The following is a 24,137-nucleotide window of genomic DNA, read 5'->3' as shown; positions in this document are numbered from 1 at the left end:
AGACAACCTAGAGCTATACGCATATGTTCGTGAACCCATGGTTTTCTTTAACCTAAACAGGTTGAGAAGATCTGAACATAAAATATCAAATTCCCAGCTAATGCATAGCAACTTTGCACCACTAGAGTCAGAGATTCAGCACAAAGCCGCTCCTCCACTGATTTACCAGTGTAAGAAAAAGTAAGTGAAATTCCAGCTTTAGGTAGGTCCCAAAAGGTAGGTCCCAAATCCAGATCCTCAGCCACTTAGATCAGTATTTATGCCATTTCCCCACTGCTTAATACCCCCCATAGATACTGCATTGTGTTGTTAGATCCACGGAGAAAAACTCAGCAGCTGCTCTGGAGGAAGAGAGCTTTGCAATCACCCAGCAGTTAATCCCACCCCAGCTGCTCACGCACCTTCTCTTTCATTTTCTCAATCTTCTTGACCGAGCTCCGTCGGACATGTTTTTCTTCAAACTTGACACTGGAGGCTGAATCAGGGGAGCGTGGGGTTTGCTTATCCTCTTGCTTCACAGACTTGCCAATCTGTTTTTCTTCCTGTTTCTCGGCCTCTTTCAGCTTGCTCTGTGCACTGATGCTGTCAGCATTATACATGTGGTAGGTCTTCATCACCTGCAAAAGACCATCAGCAGCAGTCAAGCGCTACTTCTTTACTTGCCCAGATGTAAAGGACAGAATTTTACTCACATTTGCGAACATACAAGCTAGATGACCAGCACTCTTACATTTTAATTGCGACTATAGAAATCGCTCCCCTATTTCATAAACAATAACATACTATTTCACCTGATTTGTGGAGCTGCACAGACTTCAAAGAATCAGCATTTAGGCAGGTTTCAAAACTTGCCTATTAGGTCAAAGTTATAAAAGGCCAAAGGAAAATAGCAAGGCGGAACAAGAAGCAAGAGACGTACATATATTTCAATTTCCAGCTGGAATCTAAGAACGCAATTCATAGTGGAACTTGGTAGATAAAAAGTGTCTATTTGGAAAAGGGAGAAAACATTATTTAAGTATTATTCATTTTGCCCACAATACAACAAGATGTGCACTGCTGCTGCTTGTTGTTGATGCTGAAGAGTGAATAGTTGACAGGGGATGGACAGATTCTTCCTTTATCCTTGATCTTCCTTGATGCTCTGACAGAGTGCTAAATCCATCTGAACTGGGCAGTACAAGTGGCAGTATTTTTGTTTTTTAAAGAAAGCCTTAAGAGTCCCTTCCACAGAGATTCCCCTCTAATGCAGGTGCTTCAGTGTTCTGGAGCCACACCAAATGCTTCCTCCTCCCCAAACTGCTTGGCCTCATGTTGAAGCCAAATGAGCTACAGCAGTTGACCTATCTGCTTTGCTTTCTCTTCTTATTTATATTTGCTGGCTTTTCCAACTACAGAAAGGCCCAAGTATGACAAGCTGAGAATCTCTGACCAGAGTATCATTCAACTTTGGACCTCTGCCGCTCATATCCAAATACACTTGTTAGCCCCTCCTTACATTAACTTTTCCCTTGTGTTGAATATAATTTCTGTCCTTGAAAGGGAGAAGGCAACGTCTACACCAATGATATATACATTAAGGTTTATTGATTGAAAATCCTTTTTTGAGATTTCCACAGATTGTGCTCAAGATAACTTATAATCAACATTTAAAAGAGTTTAGTTTTTGTTTTAAAAAAGAAGCTTGCGAAGTTCTCAAATATTATTGTCATGGGCCCCCAAGAAGTACCTTAAGATATTCAATACTAACTGGCTTGTAAACACACTCAGCAGAGAGCAGATCTCTGTTCCAACTTTGAAATTCTGACACAAGCCAAACCCCTGCCTCCAGTCCTTTCAGTTTTCAGGCACAATGCCACCGAGTCTTGTTTCACCTCAGTTTGAACTTGACTATAATTTTTGTTAAGTGGGATATATGCTCTCTCTCTCTCTCTCCTCCCATAGTGATTAACCCACACCTCTTGGTTACAGAAAGAAGTTGCAGTTAAAAATGCAAGCCCAGTCAGTATTAAAGTGAGTGTGTCTGAATAATTTACGTCCCAAATTGAAGCTATCATGTATGAATTCATTAAAAGGAGGCATTTAGAATAATAGAGGAGTATTCTCTTCCCGCACCTCCACCTCTTGATGGAAGGAGACCTGGCACAGGGCAACCGAGAACAATAAGTTCTCAGTTTTAAATGGCTTCAGACAGTTGAGGATGTCGTACCACAGTTGACTCCTAACTGTCTGCCAGGTCAGGGATCGTGGTCAAGGATTGTTTTTGTTACATGAGGACCCAGAAGAGAAACATAGCTACTACAAACACCACAAATGGATCCTGTCAGAGGAGTGTGCTAAGGTCAACACTTTCTTCTCCACTTTCAACACAACCTGGAACAACCCTAGAAAGAGGAACGTGCTGAAGGACTCCAAGAGCAGAATTCAAAGAGGCATTTATGCCACTGCTGATTCTCTTATGTCCTGCCAATTCCTGTCCTCACGTGGTGCCCACCACTTGCGGAATGAAGATCTAGTGCTTCCAGAGAAACCGGAAATGAATGAAAACACTCATCTCTGGAAGGGCAGTTTGGGAGAACTTACAGAACGGAGCTCTGCTGACGTGTCCGAATTGAGAAACGAGAATTTCCGCTCATTTCAGAGCTTCCTCTGGGAAGTGCTAAATCTCTGTCGTGCAAGTGCTGGATCCCGCTCATGCAATGGAATTGGCCGGACCCAGCACTTGTGCAAGAGAAACTGCAAGGCAGAAGACAATTGCCGGGGATGCAATCCAGCACTTGCTGGGTTCCGCCCCCCAAAGTGCCCCTTATTGTTGTAAAACTGAGCGCAGGAAGGATTAGAATCATGCTCTATTTTATCACACTGGCAACTCTCAGGTCTGCAGACACAGCTGCACCATCATCTTTTCGATAACTCCATGTGTTTGTTTTTAATTATTTGCTGCTGAGCTATAGATAAATGCAGTGTTATATTGGAAACGCCTCCTAAATCCATCAAGTAGGTGATGCATCACTGCTCTTGCTGTATATGGGGCCTTGAGCACATAGATAGTGGTGGTGACAACAGCCTGATTGCTGAATCTTGGGATTAGGCTTGTGTTTACAAGGAAGTGTCACGAAACAGAGAACCACCCCTGTCCCTCCCAACGAAGCCTGTGGCACCGGAAAGACTAATATTGTGATATAAGCTTTTGTGGACCAGAGCCAACTTTTGTCAGATGGAGTTTCAATTATAAAGGGCAGTGAAAAGGTTTAATACGTAACCCACACACTGTAACTGCAGAACTTCATTTCAGAGGGGTTTGCATAGGATGTAAACTAACAGGGGTTAGGTCAGGAGCGCACAATCTGCATGCACACACTACTGCTGAATTTCGCCCCTGCCTGTGCTCTACTTCCTGCAGAGATCCTCATGAAGATTGCTCTGTTCCTACTGCTGCTGCTTGCAGCAGAGAAAGAGCAATCTGTATCAGGATCGCGGGTGAGGATGTGCGTGTTTGTGTGCGTCTGTGCACACACACACACACACTCAGATGTGCTTGTGCGTACAGAACCAATCCCCAAGGCAGCATCACAGGCGGCCATCAGCACAAAAAGGCTGCACACCCCTGGATTAAGTGGACTACGCTAGCATACAAGTGTCATAACTGCAGCGTATATTTAAGACAAGAGTTCCCAATAGAAAACAGTCCTGAATTAGATGGTGATGTTGGCAATAATAAGAATAATAGTAACATCAACAACAACAACATTCTTCCTATCAGTAACAGAGGATCATTCAGCACAGAGTTTAAAATTAAACACAAATCACACACACACCCCTGTCTCTCTGCCGATTATCCAAAACAATTCAAAATTCCACTTTATTGGTTCCATTCTTTTGTCCACGGATGTATCACGTGTGTGTCTCCCCTCCCAACCATGCCCCCCTCAAACTGATTAACCCCCTTTTGAGATCGTTTGCCCTTCTCCAAAACACCAACAGCTGACTAAAGCTTTCCATGCAACCAGGGCACATTGCTCTTTCATAGGTTGGTGTTTAGATTTCCAATAACAATTTTAAAAGGTCAGAATTTCGGGGGGCAGGGGGAGAGACCAGCAGCAACTGCTCCGCGAGCCCCTGCCAAAGGAAGTGAGGCAGGTGGCTACCAGGAGGAGGGCCTTCTCTGCTGTGGCACCCCGGCTGTGGAATGAGCTCCCTAAGGAGGTTCGCTTGGCACCTACATAATATGCTTTTAGACACCAGGTGAAGACCTTTTTATTCTCCCAGCATTTTAACAGTCTATAAATAAATTTTAACTTGGTGTTTTAAATTTGTAATTTTGCATTGCTGTTGTTTTTATCTGGTTGAGCTTTTATATTGTATTTTATAGTATGATTTTATACTGTTGTTTTATACTTTGAATGTTTTTAATTTTTGTGAACCGCCCAGAGAGCTCCAGCTATTGGGCGGTATAGAAATGTAATAAATAAATAAATAAATAAAACTGCTTTTTTTTAAAAAAAAGAGAGAACAATAGCAAGATAAAGGGGCATCAATCTTCAAATGGATGAGTCCCGTCACAAACTGCTAAGATGAGCTGCAGCTGAAACTCTCCCCACGGCCTGAGTTCGATCCCAGTGGAAGCTGGTTTCAGGCAGCCGGCTCGGGTCGACTCAGCCTTCCATCCTCCCGAGGTCGGTAAAATGAGTACCCAGCTAGCTGGGGGAAAGGAAATAACGACCGGGGAAGGCAATGACAAACCACCCCGCTATAAGGCCTGCCAAGAAAACGTCCGCGAAAGCTGGCGTCCCTCCAAGAGTCAGTAATGACTCAGTGCTTGCACGAGAGGTTCCTTTCCTTTCCTTTTCCTTGCTATTGATCACCACAAAAGAAGCTGTATTACAAAGGGAAAAGGCATGCACCAGGAGGATTAAAAAAAAACTAAAGTGGCTGCCTGTCAGCACATGCATATACATCAACAGCTGATGCAAAAACAGCTGGACTGCATGAAGTGATGTGGCTGGGTTGAAGGAGGAGGGAAGCAGCAGAAAGTCAAAATGGGAGAGAGACAGAGAGAAAGGTAAGCTGCTCCCATAATCAAAGTTGTGGTTAAAGCTAAGTTTCTGACCTGGAAAGGTTGAATACTACAGATTCAGAAGATGGGTACAACCCTATTTTGGACTGGTCCAGGCCCAGCTCATAGAGCCTTTCCTTAACTTCTAAAAGGTACACTGGCATCTCATCAATTTGTTGTTAGCAACAGCTCTTTGCTATCTCTTTGCTGTTAGATGTTCACAGGGTAAAGGCAGTAAAGCCTCTCTCATCTCCTTGTACTATGAAGCGATTATATCGCAGATTTTAAAGAATGGAATTAAGGTCAACAATTGTTTAATCCATGCTTGACTTTATGGAATATTTCCAATCTATCTGAAGGCTCAACAATGGGAATAGTAGTTTGTGAACAAATGTAATGGTTTTAAAATGGTAGCAAATAAACAACCTTGGCTGAATTATTATTGGGCACTGCCTGAACAAAATCATGTTACAACAAGACAGACACAGTCACGTGCAATGTGATATTCCAGTTTACACAAGCTGTCACTGGCATGATTTTCAGATTCTAGAAAACCTGTGCAACATTAATTATTTGTGAAACTGGGTATTTTTAATCCATATTAATACTGGTTAGGATGACAGAGCAATTATAACTAAGACAAGTTTCAACCTAGAAAAAACAACCAAATGCAAGGAACTGTAAAATGATGCAAAGAATACAGGTAAAAGGCATAAATCCAGCATGAGGACTTAAAATAATAATTAAAAAAACAGGACTATTTAAAGTTTGCAAACTCCTATGCTCATTCATGGCGGTGAGTTTTTCACACATACTAAAATATTTTTGAATCTTTTGACGCTTTCTGACAATAATGATGTAACACTGAATGGTATTCAATTTGTATCTTGTATATGTCTTTACAGATAACGGAACGGTTTTTCTGACGAAGTCAAAACATATGACGAAACAGGACAAAAACCGGATGCCTGTAATCTGACTTGTACAAAACAACCTATCTCATTTGTATAAAACAATCTGACTTGTACTATAACGTGTTTCATATAGTTGTGTGCTCTTTAGCATTGTTTTGTTTTATTTCTGTTCAACTGCGTTTCCTTCAGTCTCAGCTGATGAACTGTCTACAGTACTGCGCTCTTCGAAGCCTTCCACTTGTTCTCGTGATCCGATTCCTTCTCGCGTCTTTATAAATCTTATTCCCGCTATCCTCCCTTCCTTGCTTCATATTATTAATTTTTCTCTGTCCTCTGGTTCATTTCCTTCTGCTTTTAAACATGCTACAGTCTCTCCCATTCTCAAGAAACCTACTCTTGATAGGATATCTCTGTCTAACTACCGACCTGTCTCTTTGTTGCCTTTTGTTTCAAAGATCCTGGAGCGTGTGGTCTACTCTCGTTGTCTTGACTTTCTTTCTAGTAATTCTGCTCTGGATCCTTTTCAATCTGGATTCCGTCCTTTGCATTCCACTGAAACAGCCCTTACTAAGATCACCAATGATCTCCTAACTGCCAAGTCTAAAGGCCTTTATTCCGTTCTTATTCTCCTTGATCTAACTGCAGCCTTTGACACGGTTGATCATGATCTTCTCTTAGATTCCCTTCATGACCTTGGACTTTGTGGCTCTGTCTATAACTGGTTTGCCTCCTATCTAGCGGGTCGCTCTTTCAGCGTGTTGGCTAATGGCAGCTCGTCTTCCTCCTTTCCCCTTTCAGTAGGGGTTCCGCAAGGCTCGGTGCTTGGCCCGTTGCTGTTTTCTTTATACATGTTGCCCTTGGGTAAGCTTATTCAATCTCATGGCCTCCAATATCATCTGTATGCCGATGATACACAATTATATCTCTCATCTCCGGAACTTTCTCCTGATGTTCACGATCATATCTCGGCATGTCTTTCAGATATCTCAGCTTGGCTGCTTCATCGTCGTTTGAAACTTAATATGGCAAAGACTGAACTGCTTGTTTTTCCTCCTAAACCTTCTCCTCATCTCTCTTACTGTCAATGATATTACGCTTACTCCGGTCAAGGAAGCTCGTAGTCTTGGCTTTATATTTGATTCCTCACTCTCCTTTATTCCTCATATTGGGGCAGTAGCTAAATCCTGTCGTTTTTTCCTGTATAATATTGCCAGGATTCGATCATTTTTGTCTGTCTCTTCTGCCAAAATGCTTGTTCATGCACTGGTTATTTCTCAGTTGGACTACTGCAACCTTCTTCTCTCTGGCCTTCCTTCTTCTCACATCAGTCCGTTGGTTTCTGTTCACCACTCTGCCGCTAAGATCATCTTCTTGGTTCGCCGCTCTGACCATGTTACTCCACTTCTGAAATCTCTTCATTGGCTTCCAATTCACTCCAGAATCCAATATAAACTTCTCCTGTTGACCTACAAAGCTTTTCACTGTCTAGATCCTTCCTATCTCTCCTCTCTCATCTCACACTATTGCCCCACTCGTGCTCTTCGCTCCTCTGATGCCATGCTTCTCGCCTGCCCAAGGGTCTCTACCTCCCTTGCTCGGCTTCGCCCATTTTCTTCTGCTGCCCCTTATGCCTGGAACGCTCTTCCAGAACACTTGAGAACTACAAACTCAATCGCAGCTTTTAAAGCTCAGCTAAAAACTTTTCTTTTTCCTAAAGCTTTCACAACTTGATGCTGTTTGGACTTTATACTGTTATACTGTTAGTTTTACCCTACCCTGCGCCTGTTTACCCTACCCAGTGCCTGTTTGCATTCTCTTCCCCTCCTTATCGCTCTACTATGATTTTAATAGAATGTAAGCCTATGCGGCAGTGTCTTGCTATTTACTGTTTTACGCTGTACAGCACCATGTACATAGAAGGTGCTATATAAATAAATAAATAATAATAATAATAATAATAATAATAATAATAATAATGCCCCTCTTTGGTTTGTTGTTCTATAAAAAAAGCATGCCCACAATGTTTTATTATATTTTCTTCTACTATTTGTCGGAAGCCGGTATTGAGAAGTTGACCATGAGCAAGAGAAGTGCACACACGACATTAGCACAATAGTCTCTCCTTTGGAACTTAAGACCTCTGGTCCTCGTGTTACTAATTGCTCTGAAATGTGAAGATATTTTAAAAGTGAATTCCAATGGAATACATCAGGAATAGGCAATGGGTGGCCCTCCAGATTTATTTATTTATAACATTTATGTATCAGACTGATGAGAAATAAAAGAGAGAAAGATTTTAAAAATAAAACATTTAAAAAACCAGAATACCAATAAAACCATGTCTGGTCAATCAAGGAAGGCTTCGTGAAATAAAAATGTTTTCAGGAGGTGCCAAAACAGCACAGTGTTGGTGCCTGCAGTACAACATAAGGACCACACATCCCCATCCCATATGTACAGAAAACTCTTGTGTCAGAAAAGAATAAATCCTGACTGTATGTACATAATTCTTGTAAGTAAAAATCCATTGCCTCTTCAGGTAATGTTTTAAGACAGGAGTGGGCTAGATGAGGTGTGTGGGACGCATGTGCCCTTGTGGTCATTTTTGCACACATACCCCCTGCCTCTGCCACTGAATTTTCTGTGACGGCCACAGAAAAAATGCACACTATGATCTTGGAAGAAAACAACGTGCATGGGGAGCACATGCTCTTTTGGGAAGCAGAATCGTGCTCCCAGAAGCCTCCCAGGAGTGCAATTCTGCTTGTAAACAAGGCACGCATTCTCACGTGGCTCCTATGTGCTACTGATAAACAAAGCACGCAGCAAATGTTGCTGCAGCAAATGCAGCAGTGACCATTCCGGCAGCAGGGGAGGCAATGGACATCCTCAACCCAGAGAAATTGCCCACCCCTGTTTTAAGAAGACCCTATGTACATTTTATAACTAGGACCCCCAAATTATTACCCTGTCTAAATTAAGATGGCTTATTAGCGCTCAATATACGATCAAATGCAATTCAGCAGGTTTCAATGTGACTGAAAAGACAGCCACTATTTCACTGTGATGGATGCCTTCGCCCACATATAATAGATGGGGAGGGAGAATAAAAGGACACAGCCAGGAGATATTCCTGCAAGAGACCTAAGGTCAGGTAATATATATCACCCAAGTTAGGGCTATTTTCAATTCTCAATGTAGCTCTAACTAAAAAGTTCACAAGTCCCAGTCACTCATACTCAAAATAATGCAAAATATATTTAGCAGATACTTAAGAAATTTAGCAGCCACTATCCACATTTGAAAACAATCAGTCCTCCTAAACTCTTCACAACCACCCCACTGATGCTTAATAATTACAATGACCCAATGGTGCTGTTTACAAACCAGCGTAAACTCTCTTTCCTACAGGAACATGCTTGTGGATTTAGTAAGGCTAACTATTCCCTTTTTCCAGGAAGCAAGATAAAAACCACAAAGCAGGACCCACCCTCCAGTCTCCTGCAGAGCACTGCTGCTATGTCGCCACACCAGCCTGGTGTTCAAAACGCTAAACATCTGCAGCTGGAATTTAGTTAAGTACTAAAAATTCCACTGCACCACACCAAGCATTAAAGGCTCTACAAGATGCTGCAATTTCAAAAGCCAGTTCCAAGCATTTGGCTATAATAAGTCATAACCTCTATCCCTGTGCAACTTGCTGATTCATATCTGTTCAGCAACATCAGTCTGTACCTAGACGGTAGTGATTAATAACCTCCGCTCCATGCCAGGATAAATATGCTTTGGTCCCGAGAGCATTCTCAAAGCATCTCTTCACAGAGGATGTGGAGAAAAGACTCTGGCAGTGCAACAGTCCTTGTTGACCAGGCAAAACCCACTAGTAGCCTGGCATTTTGTGCTATAGCCTCCAAAGAAAACATTTGCAGGGCTCCGTTTCTAAATTAGAAGCAATTTGGTCAGAGTTGCTGAGCAGACAAATTAAATCAACACTAAACATAGCCCATTCAGCTGTGCAAAGGGAAGTGTCCCAGCGCTCCATGGGAACTTTTTTGAACACGTTGCCTTCCTTGGTGCTCATACTAGCACTTCTGCTGAGCAGGAGGACATAATGTGAGAACTGAAAGACAGAACTGAAAGGTGCTCTATCTTTGTAAACACCCATTTAGCTCCATCCTTGGCTCAGCCATAAGATCACTTAAACCACCCAAGAGAGGAGAGGGATGCCTAAGTAACCAACAGAAGTTACAGAAAGACGGGCAGCATGAGTGGCACTAGTTGATGGGCAGAGGAATGAATCCTTGATAATACGATTGATGCTACTTGACCTAGTAACCACATTGCTGAGAAAATGAAGAGACAGAGCTCACACTGATGCGTGTTGCAGGCTTTCATTCCTTGATGTGCCTTCTCTGCGAGCAAATCTCCAGCTGCTGATGAGCATTGGGAAAGGCTCAGGACCTGCCAAATTTTAATTAGACTTGCCATCAACACTGAGCCCATCTTGAAGTCACTTTAGCAGATGTCAGGTTAGAAAATCTGGCTCTGCCGAAACCCCTTTCAAATTCAGTGGCCCAGCCTTTCTCAAGAAAATACGATACTTTGTTGTAGTGTAGACACAAAAGCACATCCTCCTTGTATATAAGTTTGGGGCCAGGTTATCTGAAGGAACGCCTCCTCCCATATGTACCTACCCAGACCTTAAGATCATCTACAGGGGCCCTTCTCCGTGAGCCCCTGCCAAAGGAAGTGAGGCAGGTGGCTACTAGGAGGAGGGCTTTCTCCGCTGTGGCACCCCGGTTGTGGAATGAGCTCCCCAGAGAGGTCCGCCTGGCGCCTACACTGTACTGCTTTCGTCGCCAGCTGAAGACCTTTTTATTTACTCAGTATTTTAACACTTAATTTTAACTTAAATTTAAATTTTACTGTTTTAACTCTGTATTTTAATCTTATATCAACTTTGCTGTGTGGTTTTATCCTGGTTGCGCTTTTTATACTGTATTTCGAAATTGTGTTTTTAACCTGTTGGATGTTTTTTTGTGGTTTTAATTTTTGTGAACTGCCCAGAGAGCTTCGGCTATTGAGCGGTATAAAAATGTAATAAATAAATAAATAAATAAATAGTGGGCAGTGTTGTGTTTCTCAGAAAACTCCTGCTTTTGATGGGAGGCAAATGACGAGGCTTGCTAAGTAATCCACAAAGCTTTCGTCTCTTCTACCTGAAGAAAGTCTAACCTCTTGGAAACTTCCCCCTAGGCAAAACTATGCAAACTAAGCAAGACAATTGTCTGCTCAAAAAGAATAGGAAGCCAGTTCGCAAACGCCAGTAACTTCAGAGACCCTGGTGCGAAGGCAGGTTCTGAATCGAACCGACTTTCTCAAGCCTTCCTTCCGCCCTGTGCGTTTGAGCTTCCAGCGGACCCTATAATCAGCTAGCTTGTCAGGACGCTCACCTCCAGAAGAAGGCTCACTTCCCACTGAGTGTGCAGGATTTGGCCTTGAGGAGATAAGTTCTGGAGAGGGCTGACTCCCAGCTGGGGAATCACCCATGAGAACTTTCTCCCCCACTGGTACAGGCTGGTTGGTGTCTGGCGCTGCGTCTTCTAGTTCTGAATCTGATTCTGATTGATTACCTGAAACTTCTTCTCCCAAAACAGGGGCAGTAGGGTTAGACATGACAGGCAGGTGGTGGGAGATCAAGCCTTTCAGATAGAGCCTCTTGGGATCTTCCTTCTTGAGCAATGGTTTGGCCTACAAAGCTCATTTCTGGTAACTCTGAAGTCAGAACTGAAAGGTGCTCTATTTTTGTAAACATCCACTTAGCAAAAATAGGAAGCTGGTGAAGAAGAATCAATGACAGAATGAATGGAGCACAACCAAGGTGGGAAACGTGCTTAGAGTATGAGACAAATTCTCTTCATACGATTTTCACTAGTAGTGGGACAATCTATTGTGATGGGGAAGGGGATGACCTTTTTGAACTATGAATCTGTGGAAAAAGGTCTAGGTAAAAATGGTCAAATATCTCCAAGAAATTATGTAAATACAAGCTTACAAAGTAGATGGCCAAAATAAATAACGATGAACCTACAGCAAGAGGCTGCTTTAGGGGAAGAAACTAAAAAAGCAACAACTATACAACAGAACTATGGTAAAGGAATAACACACTTCATATAGCGGCAATATGTTTTATGCACACATGCACACAAACACACATACAGTGGGGCTGTTCACAAAACATGCTAACTCACACTCAGTGGTGAGTGCGGCTTAGTGTGTTATACGAATCCAGGACATTTTCCACAGGGTGGCTTGTTAACCATGCAGTGTGGCTTGTTAACCTCCCTGAACATCCAAACAACAAACCATGGGTTCTCAAGGTGGCTTGTTCAAGGAAAAATAAGCCACAATGAATGGCTAACAAGCAACCCTGTGGAAAATGTCCTGGCTTCAGACAACACGCTAACACACGGTTCACTAAACAACCCATGGTTCAATAACAACCCCCGCTTAACCACTGAGTGTGGGTTAGTGTGTTGTGCAAACCCAGTCAGCGTTTGAACTGATAGCAGAGTACATTTTAGCAGACTTTTTAGCTTTCCACCCTGGAGCAAGTTGGGGGCAGATAAGGGCTGTAGCTGATACAGTATATTGGATATTAGAAACACTAATACTGTGATGTAATTAGATACCTCAATCTGCTTCTACCAAGCCTTCTAAAAAAAACCCTAAAAAATAAGTGATATACAAGCACCTACCCAGAATCATAAATTAGAAGAAATTTATGTCATAAAGTTTGTGCAGAATGCATTCCTTATATGTGGGATGAATGGGACCAATTGTGTATGGTCTGCTGCAGCCAAAGGTGATCTCAGAGCTGCTGTTACTGCACAATGCACAGTCCCAATCATGCACCCCAAGACTATTCATAGGTAATGTGGAAAGTAATCTGATGACAGGAGGAAAGGCAAGAGAGATGCAACCAGAGAATTAAAATGGATGAAAAATGTAATTTACAGTGTATAACAGACCAGAAAATCTACACTACTTCAATACCGACTGTAGCTATTCATCACTTCCAAAGCTTGATTGCTGCTGCTGCTCCTATGAGGAAAGTCAAACATTTCTTTCCTCCTTCCTGAAAAAGAGCCAAGAAGGCAACTTGATTTACCGTGTAGAGCTCATTCAGAACCTTCATCAAGTCTTCCTGGAGCTGTTGCCCAACCTCTTTGCTCTGCAATACAAAACAAACAAACAAAACAGTTAACTGGAAGAAAAGGGAGAAGCGGGGTGTGTGGACGCAGGCATGCTGCAAGGCTCACAAATATCTAGACTCAACTGGCTATTATTCAAACTGGCAAATCCAATCAACACTCAGCTTAGCTCCAATTACATTCAAATTAAACAAGCAGTTTTAGTAAAATGAAATGGGCTGTGCACAAAGCCAGCCAAAATGCTGGTGGTGTCTGGTCAAAGAAAGCATCCGTCTCTGGAGAAAAAAAAGTCTAGCTGCGGTCAGGGGCAGTTCATGGTGATACTAGCTTCCACAGCTGTTTTTGAAAGCTGAGTCAGTTAAGTGAACATTTTTTTAAAAATAAAAATAAAGAAAGGCATGATGGGCACAATGAGACCAGAAAAGGTGGTAACCTTTGCAATCAACAGACTTCAGACCTATCTCAAATAATCTCAAGTCTCAAGTGCTCCAAAAGTATCACTTGTGTCGCTGTAAAGCAAAGGGAACATTTTAACAGATGACAGCCTCCCATACTCCTAGCTGAGTGCTGCAGCGCACAAATGGCATCACAAGACGCTATTCGGCCCATGCCGGTCTGCTACTGGTTTTGCTCAGCCACACAGACAACTGAATGGGAGTACATAGAATTAGTCACATAAAGATATTCTCATGAGCACTGGTCATGTTCATAATCATGTGAGCAAACAATTGAGAGAGGAGCCTGCCTACTCCTCCTTTCACACTTTAAATCCTTTGATCACAAACATATTCAACATCTGAGAATTGAAACACCGAGTGACATCATGCGCATGAATAATCCATAACACAGCACCAAAGACAGAACTTCCATATCTCCTCAAACAACTTCAAATGGAAGGCTTTGCAATAATGTCAGGTCACACACCCCAAATGTCGAGTACACAAGTGATATATATGTATATGTGAATAATTCACTTTAGAGTGAACAATGCAAGAGTGGAGTACATTTTTCATGTTGAGGCCCTCTCTACCTTGGTTGAAATATTGTCAGGGACCACATTCCAGCAGTGGGTGAGAAAAGAACCAAAAGTGAGCAGAGTTTGCAAAGTGGGTGAGGTCTACATGAAACTAGATTGTGGTCTGCATATGGTCAGACCACAATCTAGTCTGATTGTGGTCCATTGAGTTGCAGATTCCCCACCTCTACTCTACATGGTCCCACTATTTAGCATTATGTGTGATGGGGACTGGAAGGAGAAGAGAATTTCATTACGTGTAAGTCTGGGTGGGGTGCGGGGGAGAGATGAGAAAATGTTTTCTTTGATTTTATGTAAATCAACTATTGTCATCTGAAAAACCAACGATCCGCCAAGTGGTAAATTATCATTTTTGTGTAGACCACCAGGTATCCATGAACGTGTACTTAGTTATAAGCTTTGTTGAACATGGACAGTCAAGCCATACGGCCAATAAAGGAAGTTTTGTTCTAGCACAAGAGCTGCTTACTCTTATTTTAGAATCCAACCTCCGTGCCAAGACAAAACACAAAAGAAACCCCACCCAACGTACTTCATATTCATACACAGTCAAGCCTCAGCATGCCTCCCAGGACCCAGATGTGAGACTGCCCACAGTTGACAATACTGAAATCTATTTTTAACAGCAAAAAACCACAATGCTGTTATGCCTGTAATGACACACAGCACTCCAAAGTAAAGGACACTTGTGTAACTGTGCTGCCCAGTTAAATCCAACAATGTGACTCATGAATTTGCTTGTTTTGGTAGAATTAGAAGCATGAAAAAGAAATAAAGGAAAGCTCCGTACAAATGCACTCATCTGTCAAAAGGGGCTGAAACTGGACCTGCCTTCTAGTTATTTTAAAGTGACTATTTTTTACTTATCTTAGGCGGTATCATGCTTAGAAAAGCTGGCTGGGAGATGCTGGGCGTTTTTGGTCTAAACTTGCCTAGGATTGCACCCTTAATCTAGGACATGGCAACTAACCGCTATTTTTGGTGTTAAGTGGTAAGGTACCAACATTTTAAAAGGTGTGCCACCCTGGCAAATGGTTTATAATAGCTAAGCAAAACGACTTCCATGGTTTACTATTTACAACCTACCCCACAGAGCACTGAAATCTGTTTTTCACCCCTGAGTTTAGTACATAGGCAGCAAATTATGTCCTCCAAATTCTGTGTCAGTCCCCTTCCACCATCTTTTCACTCATGGGGGCCTACCTGCAGTCCCATTAGGGTAGGTATCTACAATTGCACTGTTTTAGGATGTTGGATACAATATATTTTAATTACCCTTGGGCATGTTTAAATCCTATAACAAATTATATTTATATTGCTCTGTTGATTTCCCTGAAGAGGGACTTATAGGAACTCCAAAATGTGTTGGAACAGTAAACCTATTTATAATAAATATATATTTCTGTCTAGCCCATTGCTTTTTGGTGATTTTTTTAATATAATTTATTAAATGCCTCATAGAATAATTTTCTCTAGCCATTTAATAAATGCTGGCTGGGAATTACAGTTCAATACAGCTGGTTTGGTAAAGGCTGTTGCACCATGTCCTGCTTTGTTGGTCCCTGGCCAACGGCAGGTTGGCCACTGTATGAACAGAGTACTGGACTAGATGGACCCTTGGTCTGATCCAGCATGGCACTTCCTATGTTTTTAGTTGGGGGTTCCCACTGGATATCGGTATTGACTTTGGCCTTGTGAGCAGTTAAAAAAAATGAGTTCAGCACACTAAGGACATGATGATCTACAACTCTATGTTAGACCATGCATGAGGCTTGGGTTCACATAGATCTCCATCATAAGGGAAGTAAAAAAAAAAAAAAATCTCATGTTGGGAAAAGCCCACAGGCATCTGAGTTCAAAATGTTATGATCAATAACAATCATTATTATGAGTGATAGTGCAAATAAATTAATCAAGAATAAATTATTTCAGGAAAGGCTAAACACCTGGAGAGGGAAGGGGACTGCAGCTCTTTCCGCATGTTAAGCACAGATGTTTGCAAAGGGTATCTATTCACATTCAGCTGAATGCAGTTAGATGTGGAACTCCGGTGTGATCCGGGTTCCTGATTGTATGAAGAGCACCTACATGCTTTCAGCTGAAAATGAGTAGAGGCTTCTTCTGTGCATAGATGTTGAGGCTAGGAAGTGTAGTCTTATTCCGCCTCCACATGGGAAGAGAATTTCTGAATAAAGCTTAGGTCAGCACACACACACACACACACACTTTGCTCATACTTCTATTGCTAGACAACTTACTGTCCTTTTCTTTCCTAGCACAGCTGTTTACTCTCATGAAATAGCATTTTCATTTTCTAAGGAAAATATTAGTGGTGTCAGGAGCCAAGAGAAAACCCTTTACATTTATTGCATAACAGCATATAATACTTCCACAGTTATGCAATTGCACGGCCTATTGCATGATTCGGTGAAGACAATGCAACCAATAAAATGACAATTAAACTCAGGCAGATGTTTCCTTTCTTCCCTAACAACAGTTCTGAGAAGGGATGTACCAAACAGTATCTGTTTATTTGAAGAGGCTGCTGAAAGGATTGTGACTTACTGCTTTAGCCTTGGCTCCCTACGGAGACTGGTATTGTGCTTTATAAGCAATGTGAAACTCTACGCTGTGTAATAGGAAAGGGGCCTTTGGAAATCCAAAGCATTTCTGACACAGAGGCACTGTTAACAATCGTAGTCTTGTAACAGCCATCCAAGATTACTATGCTGTGTAAAAGGAGCTGGAACAGTGGCTCTCTGATCTACAGAGTGCCCTACATTACACCCTTTAAAAAATGTAATTAGCCGCCTTAAAGCATGACAGAGAAGGAAACCGGGCATGTCAGGGAGAAATTCCCTGATTGAAAACCTGACTAGGAGGACAAAGGGATAATTATTTACCACATGAAACTTGGTAGGCCTCTCACCCCCTTCTCCCTTCCCCAAACAGAAGCTGCCTCTTCCCTACGATATCATAATGGAAAAGAAATTTGGGGAAAGGGGTGGCAAGAGGGGCACTATATGTAAGAACACTGTATGTAAACACAGTGCATTTCTGTGCTTTACAGAATAACTTACTAGGAAACTGATTAACTAAGAAAGAGATCTTGGAGCTGTTGTGGATTGCTCAATGAAAATGTCAACTCAGTGTATGGCGGCTGTGAAAAAGGCAAACTCCATGAAAGGGATTATTAGAAAAAGAAACGAAAACATACTGCAATTACTTCATATACAGTGACTCTATGGGGCAGCCACATTTGGAATACTGCACAGAGTTTTGGGGGTCCCAACTCAAGAAGGGCATCACAGAGCTGGAAAAGGCGCAGAAATGAACAACTATCACGATAAAAGGGTTGGAACATCTTCACTATAAGGAAAGGTTAAAGGATTTGGGACTTCTTTGTTTAGAACAAAAATAAAATAAAGGAAAGGAAAGAGAAAAATGATAGAGGTTTATAAAATATGTAAAAGTATGCATGGTGTGAAGAGAGAGTGGGGTTTTTTTCTCCTGCTCTCCTAATTCTCTAGCTCATCTAATGAAATTGATTGATTGGAAACAGATTCAGGACAGATAAAACAAATTACTTCCTCACACAACGCAGCTAATTTATGGAATTCACTGTCACAAAATGTACTGACAGTCACTGGCTTAGATAGCTTTAAAAGGGGGGATTAGACAAATTCAAATAGGTCTATCAACAGCCATGATGGCTATATGGCAGCCTTGTATTCAAAGTCAATAAATGAATAAATACCATTTGCTGAGAGGGAACAGTGGGGATGACTATTGTCTACATGTCCTGCTTGTGGGCTTTCCACTAGGCATTTAGTTGGCCATTGTGAACAACAGGATGCCGGACCCAGGACTCTCCTTAGTGTTTTGAATGGAAAATATATTGCTATGAGCAGAGATGTGCGTGCACACACACACACCTTGTTTTTTTTAGCCTAAAAGAGCCAGCTTCAGAGCTTAGTGTCTATGACCCTTGTTAAAGAGAAATACATTGAAGAGCAGAGTTGGAAATTTTAACCGTGCCTGTGCGTCGGTTTTTATTTTTCAATTTGATCATTTTGTTTTTTGTCTTAGGATAGTATCCAATGTCAGTCCTACTTGGAGTAGACCCACTGAAATGAATGAGACTGAAGTCTAACTTAAGTCCCATTCATTTTATTGGGTCTACTCTACAAAGGACTAACATTGGATACTACCTTTAGGATGCAATCCTATGTAGGTTTAGACAGAAACAGATCCTACAAACTATGCTGATTGGGGTAATGCTAGGAGTTCTAGGGCTTTCTCTCTCTCTCTCTCTCTAAACATGCATAGGAGTGAGCCGTTAATTGTTAATTTTATTGATTTACTGTCATTGGTGTGTTGGGAATGATTCATGGAATGGCAGAATATACATATTTATAGTAAATATACATCAAGCACACACACTTTTTGCAACAGAAAGCTGATCTATCATTAAGCCAAGCATTTCATTACATGGACAAAATCCTCTAGCAATAAAATAATTCTTTGCACACCATACATATTTATGTTTAAGAGTTAGTTTCTCGCAAAGCTAAGTTCGTAGAGAACTTTGAACCAAAACATTTCCGCAAATTCGAATTAACTTTTTCATGACTGTTTTAACTGGAAATTCCAAGTTTAGATTTTCTAGAGATAACACATCCTGAACAGCCATGATTGCTTAATTATTATATATATACACACACCATACCAAAAGATACCAATAAAATATTAGCTAGTAGAAAACCTCTGAAATGTGCAGCTTTAGCACTTTAATCACTTAACATTTTAATTCCTCCATCTGTAGGCTTATAGCTGACTTAACTCAGATGCAAATATGAGAGCAAAGCCAAACAGAATCATGGCAATGTTATAAGTACAAAAGTTTAGATTAAATGAATAGTTATGTATCAGTAGCTTTAACCTGGGCCCTTTGCTTTTTCTCCACTGCAATAAGGTTGATTGGTCTGTCCACCATCAAGTTGCATAAATATGAAACCCTTCAACAGTATGATTCATCTACTTCATGTGACTGCTATACAGACTGTATGAGAAACAAAGCGCAAGAAGCAACAACAAAACTAAGTTCGGTCTGCATTCAAGTCACTTATCCTAAATCCTAAAGGAGAGCAGCACATAACTGGATTTTGAGTGGCAAGCTCACCAAGCCTGCTGTAACATGCTCTTTGACATAACAACCTGGTTTCCATGTAATGGTCAACTATGGGTTAAACTAGCAGCAACATGCAAGTACACTGACTCCTACCCGCTCGCTAATACTGCTTTCTTTCTGGATTGCAAAACAATCCAGAAACCCATTCCTGGGTGGTGGTTGTGATGTGCAAGCCTAGCACTCTGGGTTTTTGAGGGAGAAACAACCCAGATATTTAACCCAACGATAATCCCCAGAAAGAAAGCAGATGTAGCAAGCACATGGCGGGGGTGGGTGGGTCATTTTTTCAGGCATGGCCATGGCTAACTATGGGCTGTTTAACCCATAGTTAACAGTTCAATGAGATGTTGATTTAAGTGATTTCTTGAGCCGACAAATAATCTGCAACAGCCAAATACAGTAGGAATAATAATAATTTCTTACCCGCCTCTCCATTTTGATCAAGGCGGGGAACAACAGTAAATATAAAATACATAAAACTGAATTAAGAACATAATATACATTGTTAAAAACATCCTTAAAACATTCTAAAAATATCCTAATATTCCCCTGGATTATTGCTAATGAATAGTATTGCTTTATAAATGATACACGGACACTGACAGACATGTGTAAAAATGATAGTATAAACATTGTCTATGTGGGCATTGGGCTTGTGCGTCTTCTTTAAATAAAAACACAATACAGAGAAATATATTTATTATGTTTTCAGGCATTATAATTAATGGGTATCACACTTTTTGTAACTTAAAGGCAGGGCCAGTGCAAGAGTTTGCACCGCTCAAAGTGGGAAGATTTGCGGTTGCTTCCTCCTCCTCGATCTATCAGCTTTTTCCCGTCCCCCTGTTGCTGAATTTGCAGTGGCATTGGTGATCGCACCTGCCCATGCCTCACTTTGAAGGGGTGTTTGCTCAGACAAATACACTGATGGCAAGGTGGCCATGAAGACCGCTTGCATTGCTGCCGCATGGCAAAGGCAACAAATTCTGATTAAAGCTACTTTAAATAGTATTTGCTGCTGCTGTGGCAACATGACAGTGGGCAGTGGCACAGGGGGTCTTTGGGCCACCTTGCCCACAATGCCAGCTGAGGAAACACTGCCACAGTGGTGGTGGTGGACACGATCCGCTGCCCCTCTCAAGCCGCTGCCTGAGCCATGTGACTCACCATGGCTTACTAGGAGGATGGGCCCTGCTTACAGGAAATAGTTCCTTGAAACATACATTTTCTAATTCTTAAATACATGTTAAGAGTTCTTAATAAACTGACAAATTAAAAAATGCCCTGGAACATCCAGTTTAGGGAACATAAGAAGAGCCATGCTGGATCAAACCAAAGGTCCATCTAGTCCTGCACTCTGTTCACACAATGACCAACCAACCATCGGCCAGGGATGAACAGGCAGGACATGGTGCAACAGCACCCTGCCACCCATGTTCCCCAGCAACTCGTGCACACAAACTTATTTCCTCGAATACTGGCGATAGCACACAACCATCAGGGCTAATAGCCATTGATAGCCTTTGCCTCCAACCCTCTTTTAAAGCCATCCAGATTAGTGGCCATCACTACATCTTGTGGTAGTATACAATGGAAACTGCATTACACTAGTACAGAACTGCTGCAATATATTTACAAGCTGCAGTCATCTACCCAACAACCCCATTCAAATTATATTTGAATTATTCCACAATAAATGAAATTATGTCAATTACATGCAAAACAATAAACATAGCTTATCTACAGTCCTGGCCCATAACAAGTTCCTCGCATGGCTCACAAGTTCACCATTCCGCTTATCAAAATGCAAACAGTGCAAAGAGAAGTGAAGTAGGATATCTGAATCTCCAGATATACTAGCTTGAATCCAAAGAGGCATTTCAGGATGCCCAATGCCTGGGGCATACCTGGTGGGATTTTTGACTTTTCTTCCTTGGACAGCAGACCCCTGTGTCTGATGTCACAAACAACTTTTAAAAGTCTCTTCAATTTCAGAAGTGTGTCATGGGAAGCTGCTATTTGAGAAAAACAAGCCCAAAGCCCCTTTCTGGGGTACAATGAATCAACTCTTCAAAGCTTCTGATCCCAGGCATTATAACCACCTGCTAACTTTTGCTTCACAGTGAACTGTAGTGATTGCCAAACCATTAGAAAAGTTGGAATTAGGGAATTAATTCTCATACAATTCAGAAATTTCAGAACAATGCCTCTGGTGCAAAGGCAAAGTTCAACTGGCCTTTTAAATATTGAAGTTATCTGATTATTCTGTGCCTATTTTGGTGCTGGAGAATAGGGCTGTGCATGCCCCCCCCATCTGATCTGGAACCGGGTTTAAGAGGTCCGGATTGGCCCGCTCCTCTTCGGATTCGGGGATCCAAAACGGAGCGGAGCACACCCCTACTGGAGAACATCTAGAACAGATCTAATCTAGTACTCTTGCTGCTCAGATGATTCACCTCTCATCATTCTGACCATATGATGGTCAAAATCTTCAAATCCCTAAACTGATTTCCCCATCCCCTTCCTCATGTGGCATGAACTCCAGGTCTTTACCCTTTAAAGAAATCCACTGCTTTGTCCTTCCTGTCCTACCACCCACAGATGCTTGCAACTCTCCTACACCCTTACACTGTTTAGCCCTTCCTTGCTTGGTGCCTCCTATATGCCTGAAGCTCCCTTGCAGATCTCCTGTATCAGGGGAAAGTAATTTGGGGCCCTTCAGATGTTTTGGACTATAGTTCCCATAATCTCTAATTATGGCAATGCTGTTGTCCAAAGCATCTAGAAGGCACCAGGTTGCCAATCTCTGCCCTATATGGTGCCACTATGGTTGAAAGCTAAGATTTGGCATTAGCCCCATGGAAAAAAATAAGCATGGAGACATTAACGTTAATCATAGCTAGCTCTTAAATTTAAAGGAAGAATGGAATGACCATATAAGAAGAGAAGAGAGAGGAGGAGAGCCCATGAGGCTTATCCTAATTGCTAACCATGGTTAGGAGATCAGACAGCATTAGATCTGCATCAGGCCAATGAAAAAGCTTACATGATCCAACCCCTTGCTTTGGAATCAAAGCATCCCAGTTATGAAAAAACACAGCCAGTTGGCTCGGGATTTCATAAGAACACAGTTTAGTTCTGATTTCAAAAGGCAGAAACATTAACAAGAAACAGTAGGGGAACAAAACATAATCTAATTGTAAATGATTTTTTTTCTGATTGATCACCTCCCTGCAGTACAGGCAGGAGAAAAAAGTCTTTGAAATTGGCTATATTCTTTGTTTCAGAAGAATTTCCACAGTAGATGAAAGTAGTAATCCATACTGTTCATTAATGTGCATTCAACAGAAGCCACTACTTGTTAGGAAAAAAACAAGAAATGTAGCAGTGGTCAGTTCTTTAAATAATTGTTGTTGTTGTTGTTGTTGTTATTATTATTTCATACTGGATAGATGATGCACCTAACCCATGTAAAGTTCTTTTATCAAATAGACAATATAGACTAATTATAGAGCTAAGCACTTGCACACCTGGTTAGTAAATGAACAAAGAATAAATAACCTGGAGAGAAACTAATATTGGAAACAGAAGATGGCCATTCACTACATCATACTTTCCTCACTAAATAAGCCTATTATTATTTTTGTTCTATGTCTTCATTCCAACATATGCAACCTTTTCAAAAGCATACTTAATTTAACACGGCTTCTTATCTGTGACTTCATATGATCTCACAGGTTTATTAAAGAGCTGAAGTTATTCACTGGAGGTCCCCAAAACTACTCTTCAAAAAACTAATAATATAAAAAATAAGCAGTAGTGTCAAGAGTGTTCAAATGGTTTGAATTTTCATGCTGCAGTTCAACACATGCCCTCAACCCCCACACCACCATCCCTGGGTGGCCAGATACATTGCTAAGTAAATAAATCAAGGCTGGAAGCTTGACAAAGGAAAGCTTTTATGACTTTAAAAAAACAAAACAGAAAAAGAACCAATGGTCTCCCAGTAACTAAGGAATTTTGTACCAATATTCTCCAATTATCTTTCAGCACAAAGAATTTAAGAAGGCTGGAGCTGTTTGTTCATTGCCTGTATTGTGAAAACCATCAAGGAGTTTATAACAATCCTCTTCCTAAAAGGAATTAAACAAAGTGCCCCAAGGCCTCAACTTTTGTGACCAAAACTTTCACTATTGTGCTTCTTTGCCACTTTGTCTTCTAACTGGATGAGCCATTGTCTGTTCAGAATGTGGTTGGTTCCATACCATTTGTTTCTTGCAGAGAACTGTTTATAATGTCATGCAAAAGTGCTGAGGCAGCAACTGTTTAAGGAACTGTGGAAAGTCATCATGCTTCTGAGGTGAAAGTTCCGGATGAAGAGGAAAGACATGCATAAAAGGAAGTGAGGCAAAGTGACTATGCTAAGCTGAAATTAAAACAATAAGCAGCACGGAAACTAAGGCAGGAGCCACCATGGTCACAAAAGCAAAGCATTTTGGGAACTCCAGATCATTGCAATTCCCAATACCATTAGTGGATGAGGCTCAGAGAAAAGGGGTTCACAGGGTTAACTGAAAACTTATCTGAATTAGAAGGATATAACAACAACCAATACAAGCACAAAAAAATGGCCAATGGTGTTGGCAGAAATCATTTATTGAGTAAAGATGAGAGGCCTGGAAAAAAATGCTAGCAGGAGTCTGACAGTAGTAACCATTGGTGTCAT

General features: G+C 41.4%; 1 protein-coding gene across 5 annotated transcripts in view; it reads right to left on the bottom strand.

Moving 5' to 3' along the window:
• Positions 1–24,137, bottom strand: part of SRGAP2 (SLIT-ROBO Rho GTPase activating protein 2) — a 205,287-nt gene that overhangs the window by 73,246 nt on the left and 107,904 nt on the right. For all 5 annotated transcript variants that reach the window (XM_063142633.1, XM_063142642.1, XM_063142648.1 and 2 more), the window contains exons 5-6: positions 13,142–13,204; positions 402–617 (exon numbers count right to left, since the gene is read on the bottom strand). In XM_063142633.1, coding sequence (XP_062998703.1) covers positions 402–617; positions 13,142–13,204 — 279 coding nt within the window. The remainder of the gene's footprint in view (positions 1–401; positions 618–13,141; positions 13,205–24,137) is intronic.

This window comes from Elgaria multicarinata, chromosome 1 (assembly GCF_023053635.1).
Source record: "Elgaria multicarinata webbii isolate HBS135686 ecotype San Diego chromosome 1, rElgMul1.1.pri, whole genome shotgun sequence".
Taxonomy (NCBI): Eukaryota; Metazoa; Chordata; class Lepidosauria; order Squamata; family Anguidae; genus Elgaria; species Elgaria multicarinata.
The sequence above is the reverse complement of the archived record's forward strand: the minus strand, read 5'-3'. Positions and strand labels throughout refer to the sequence as shown.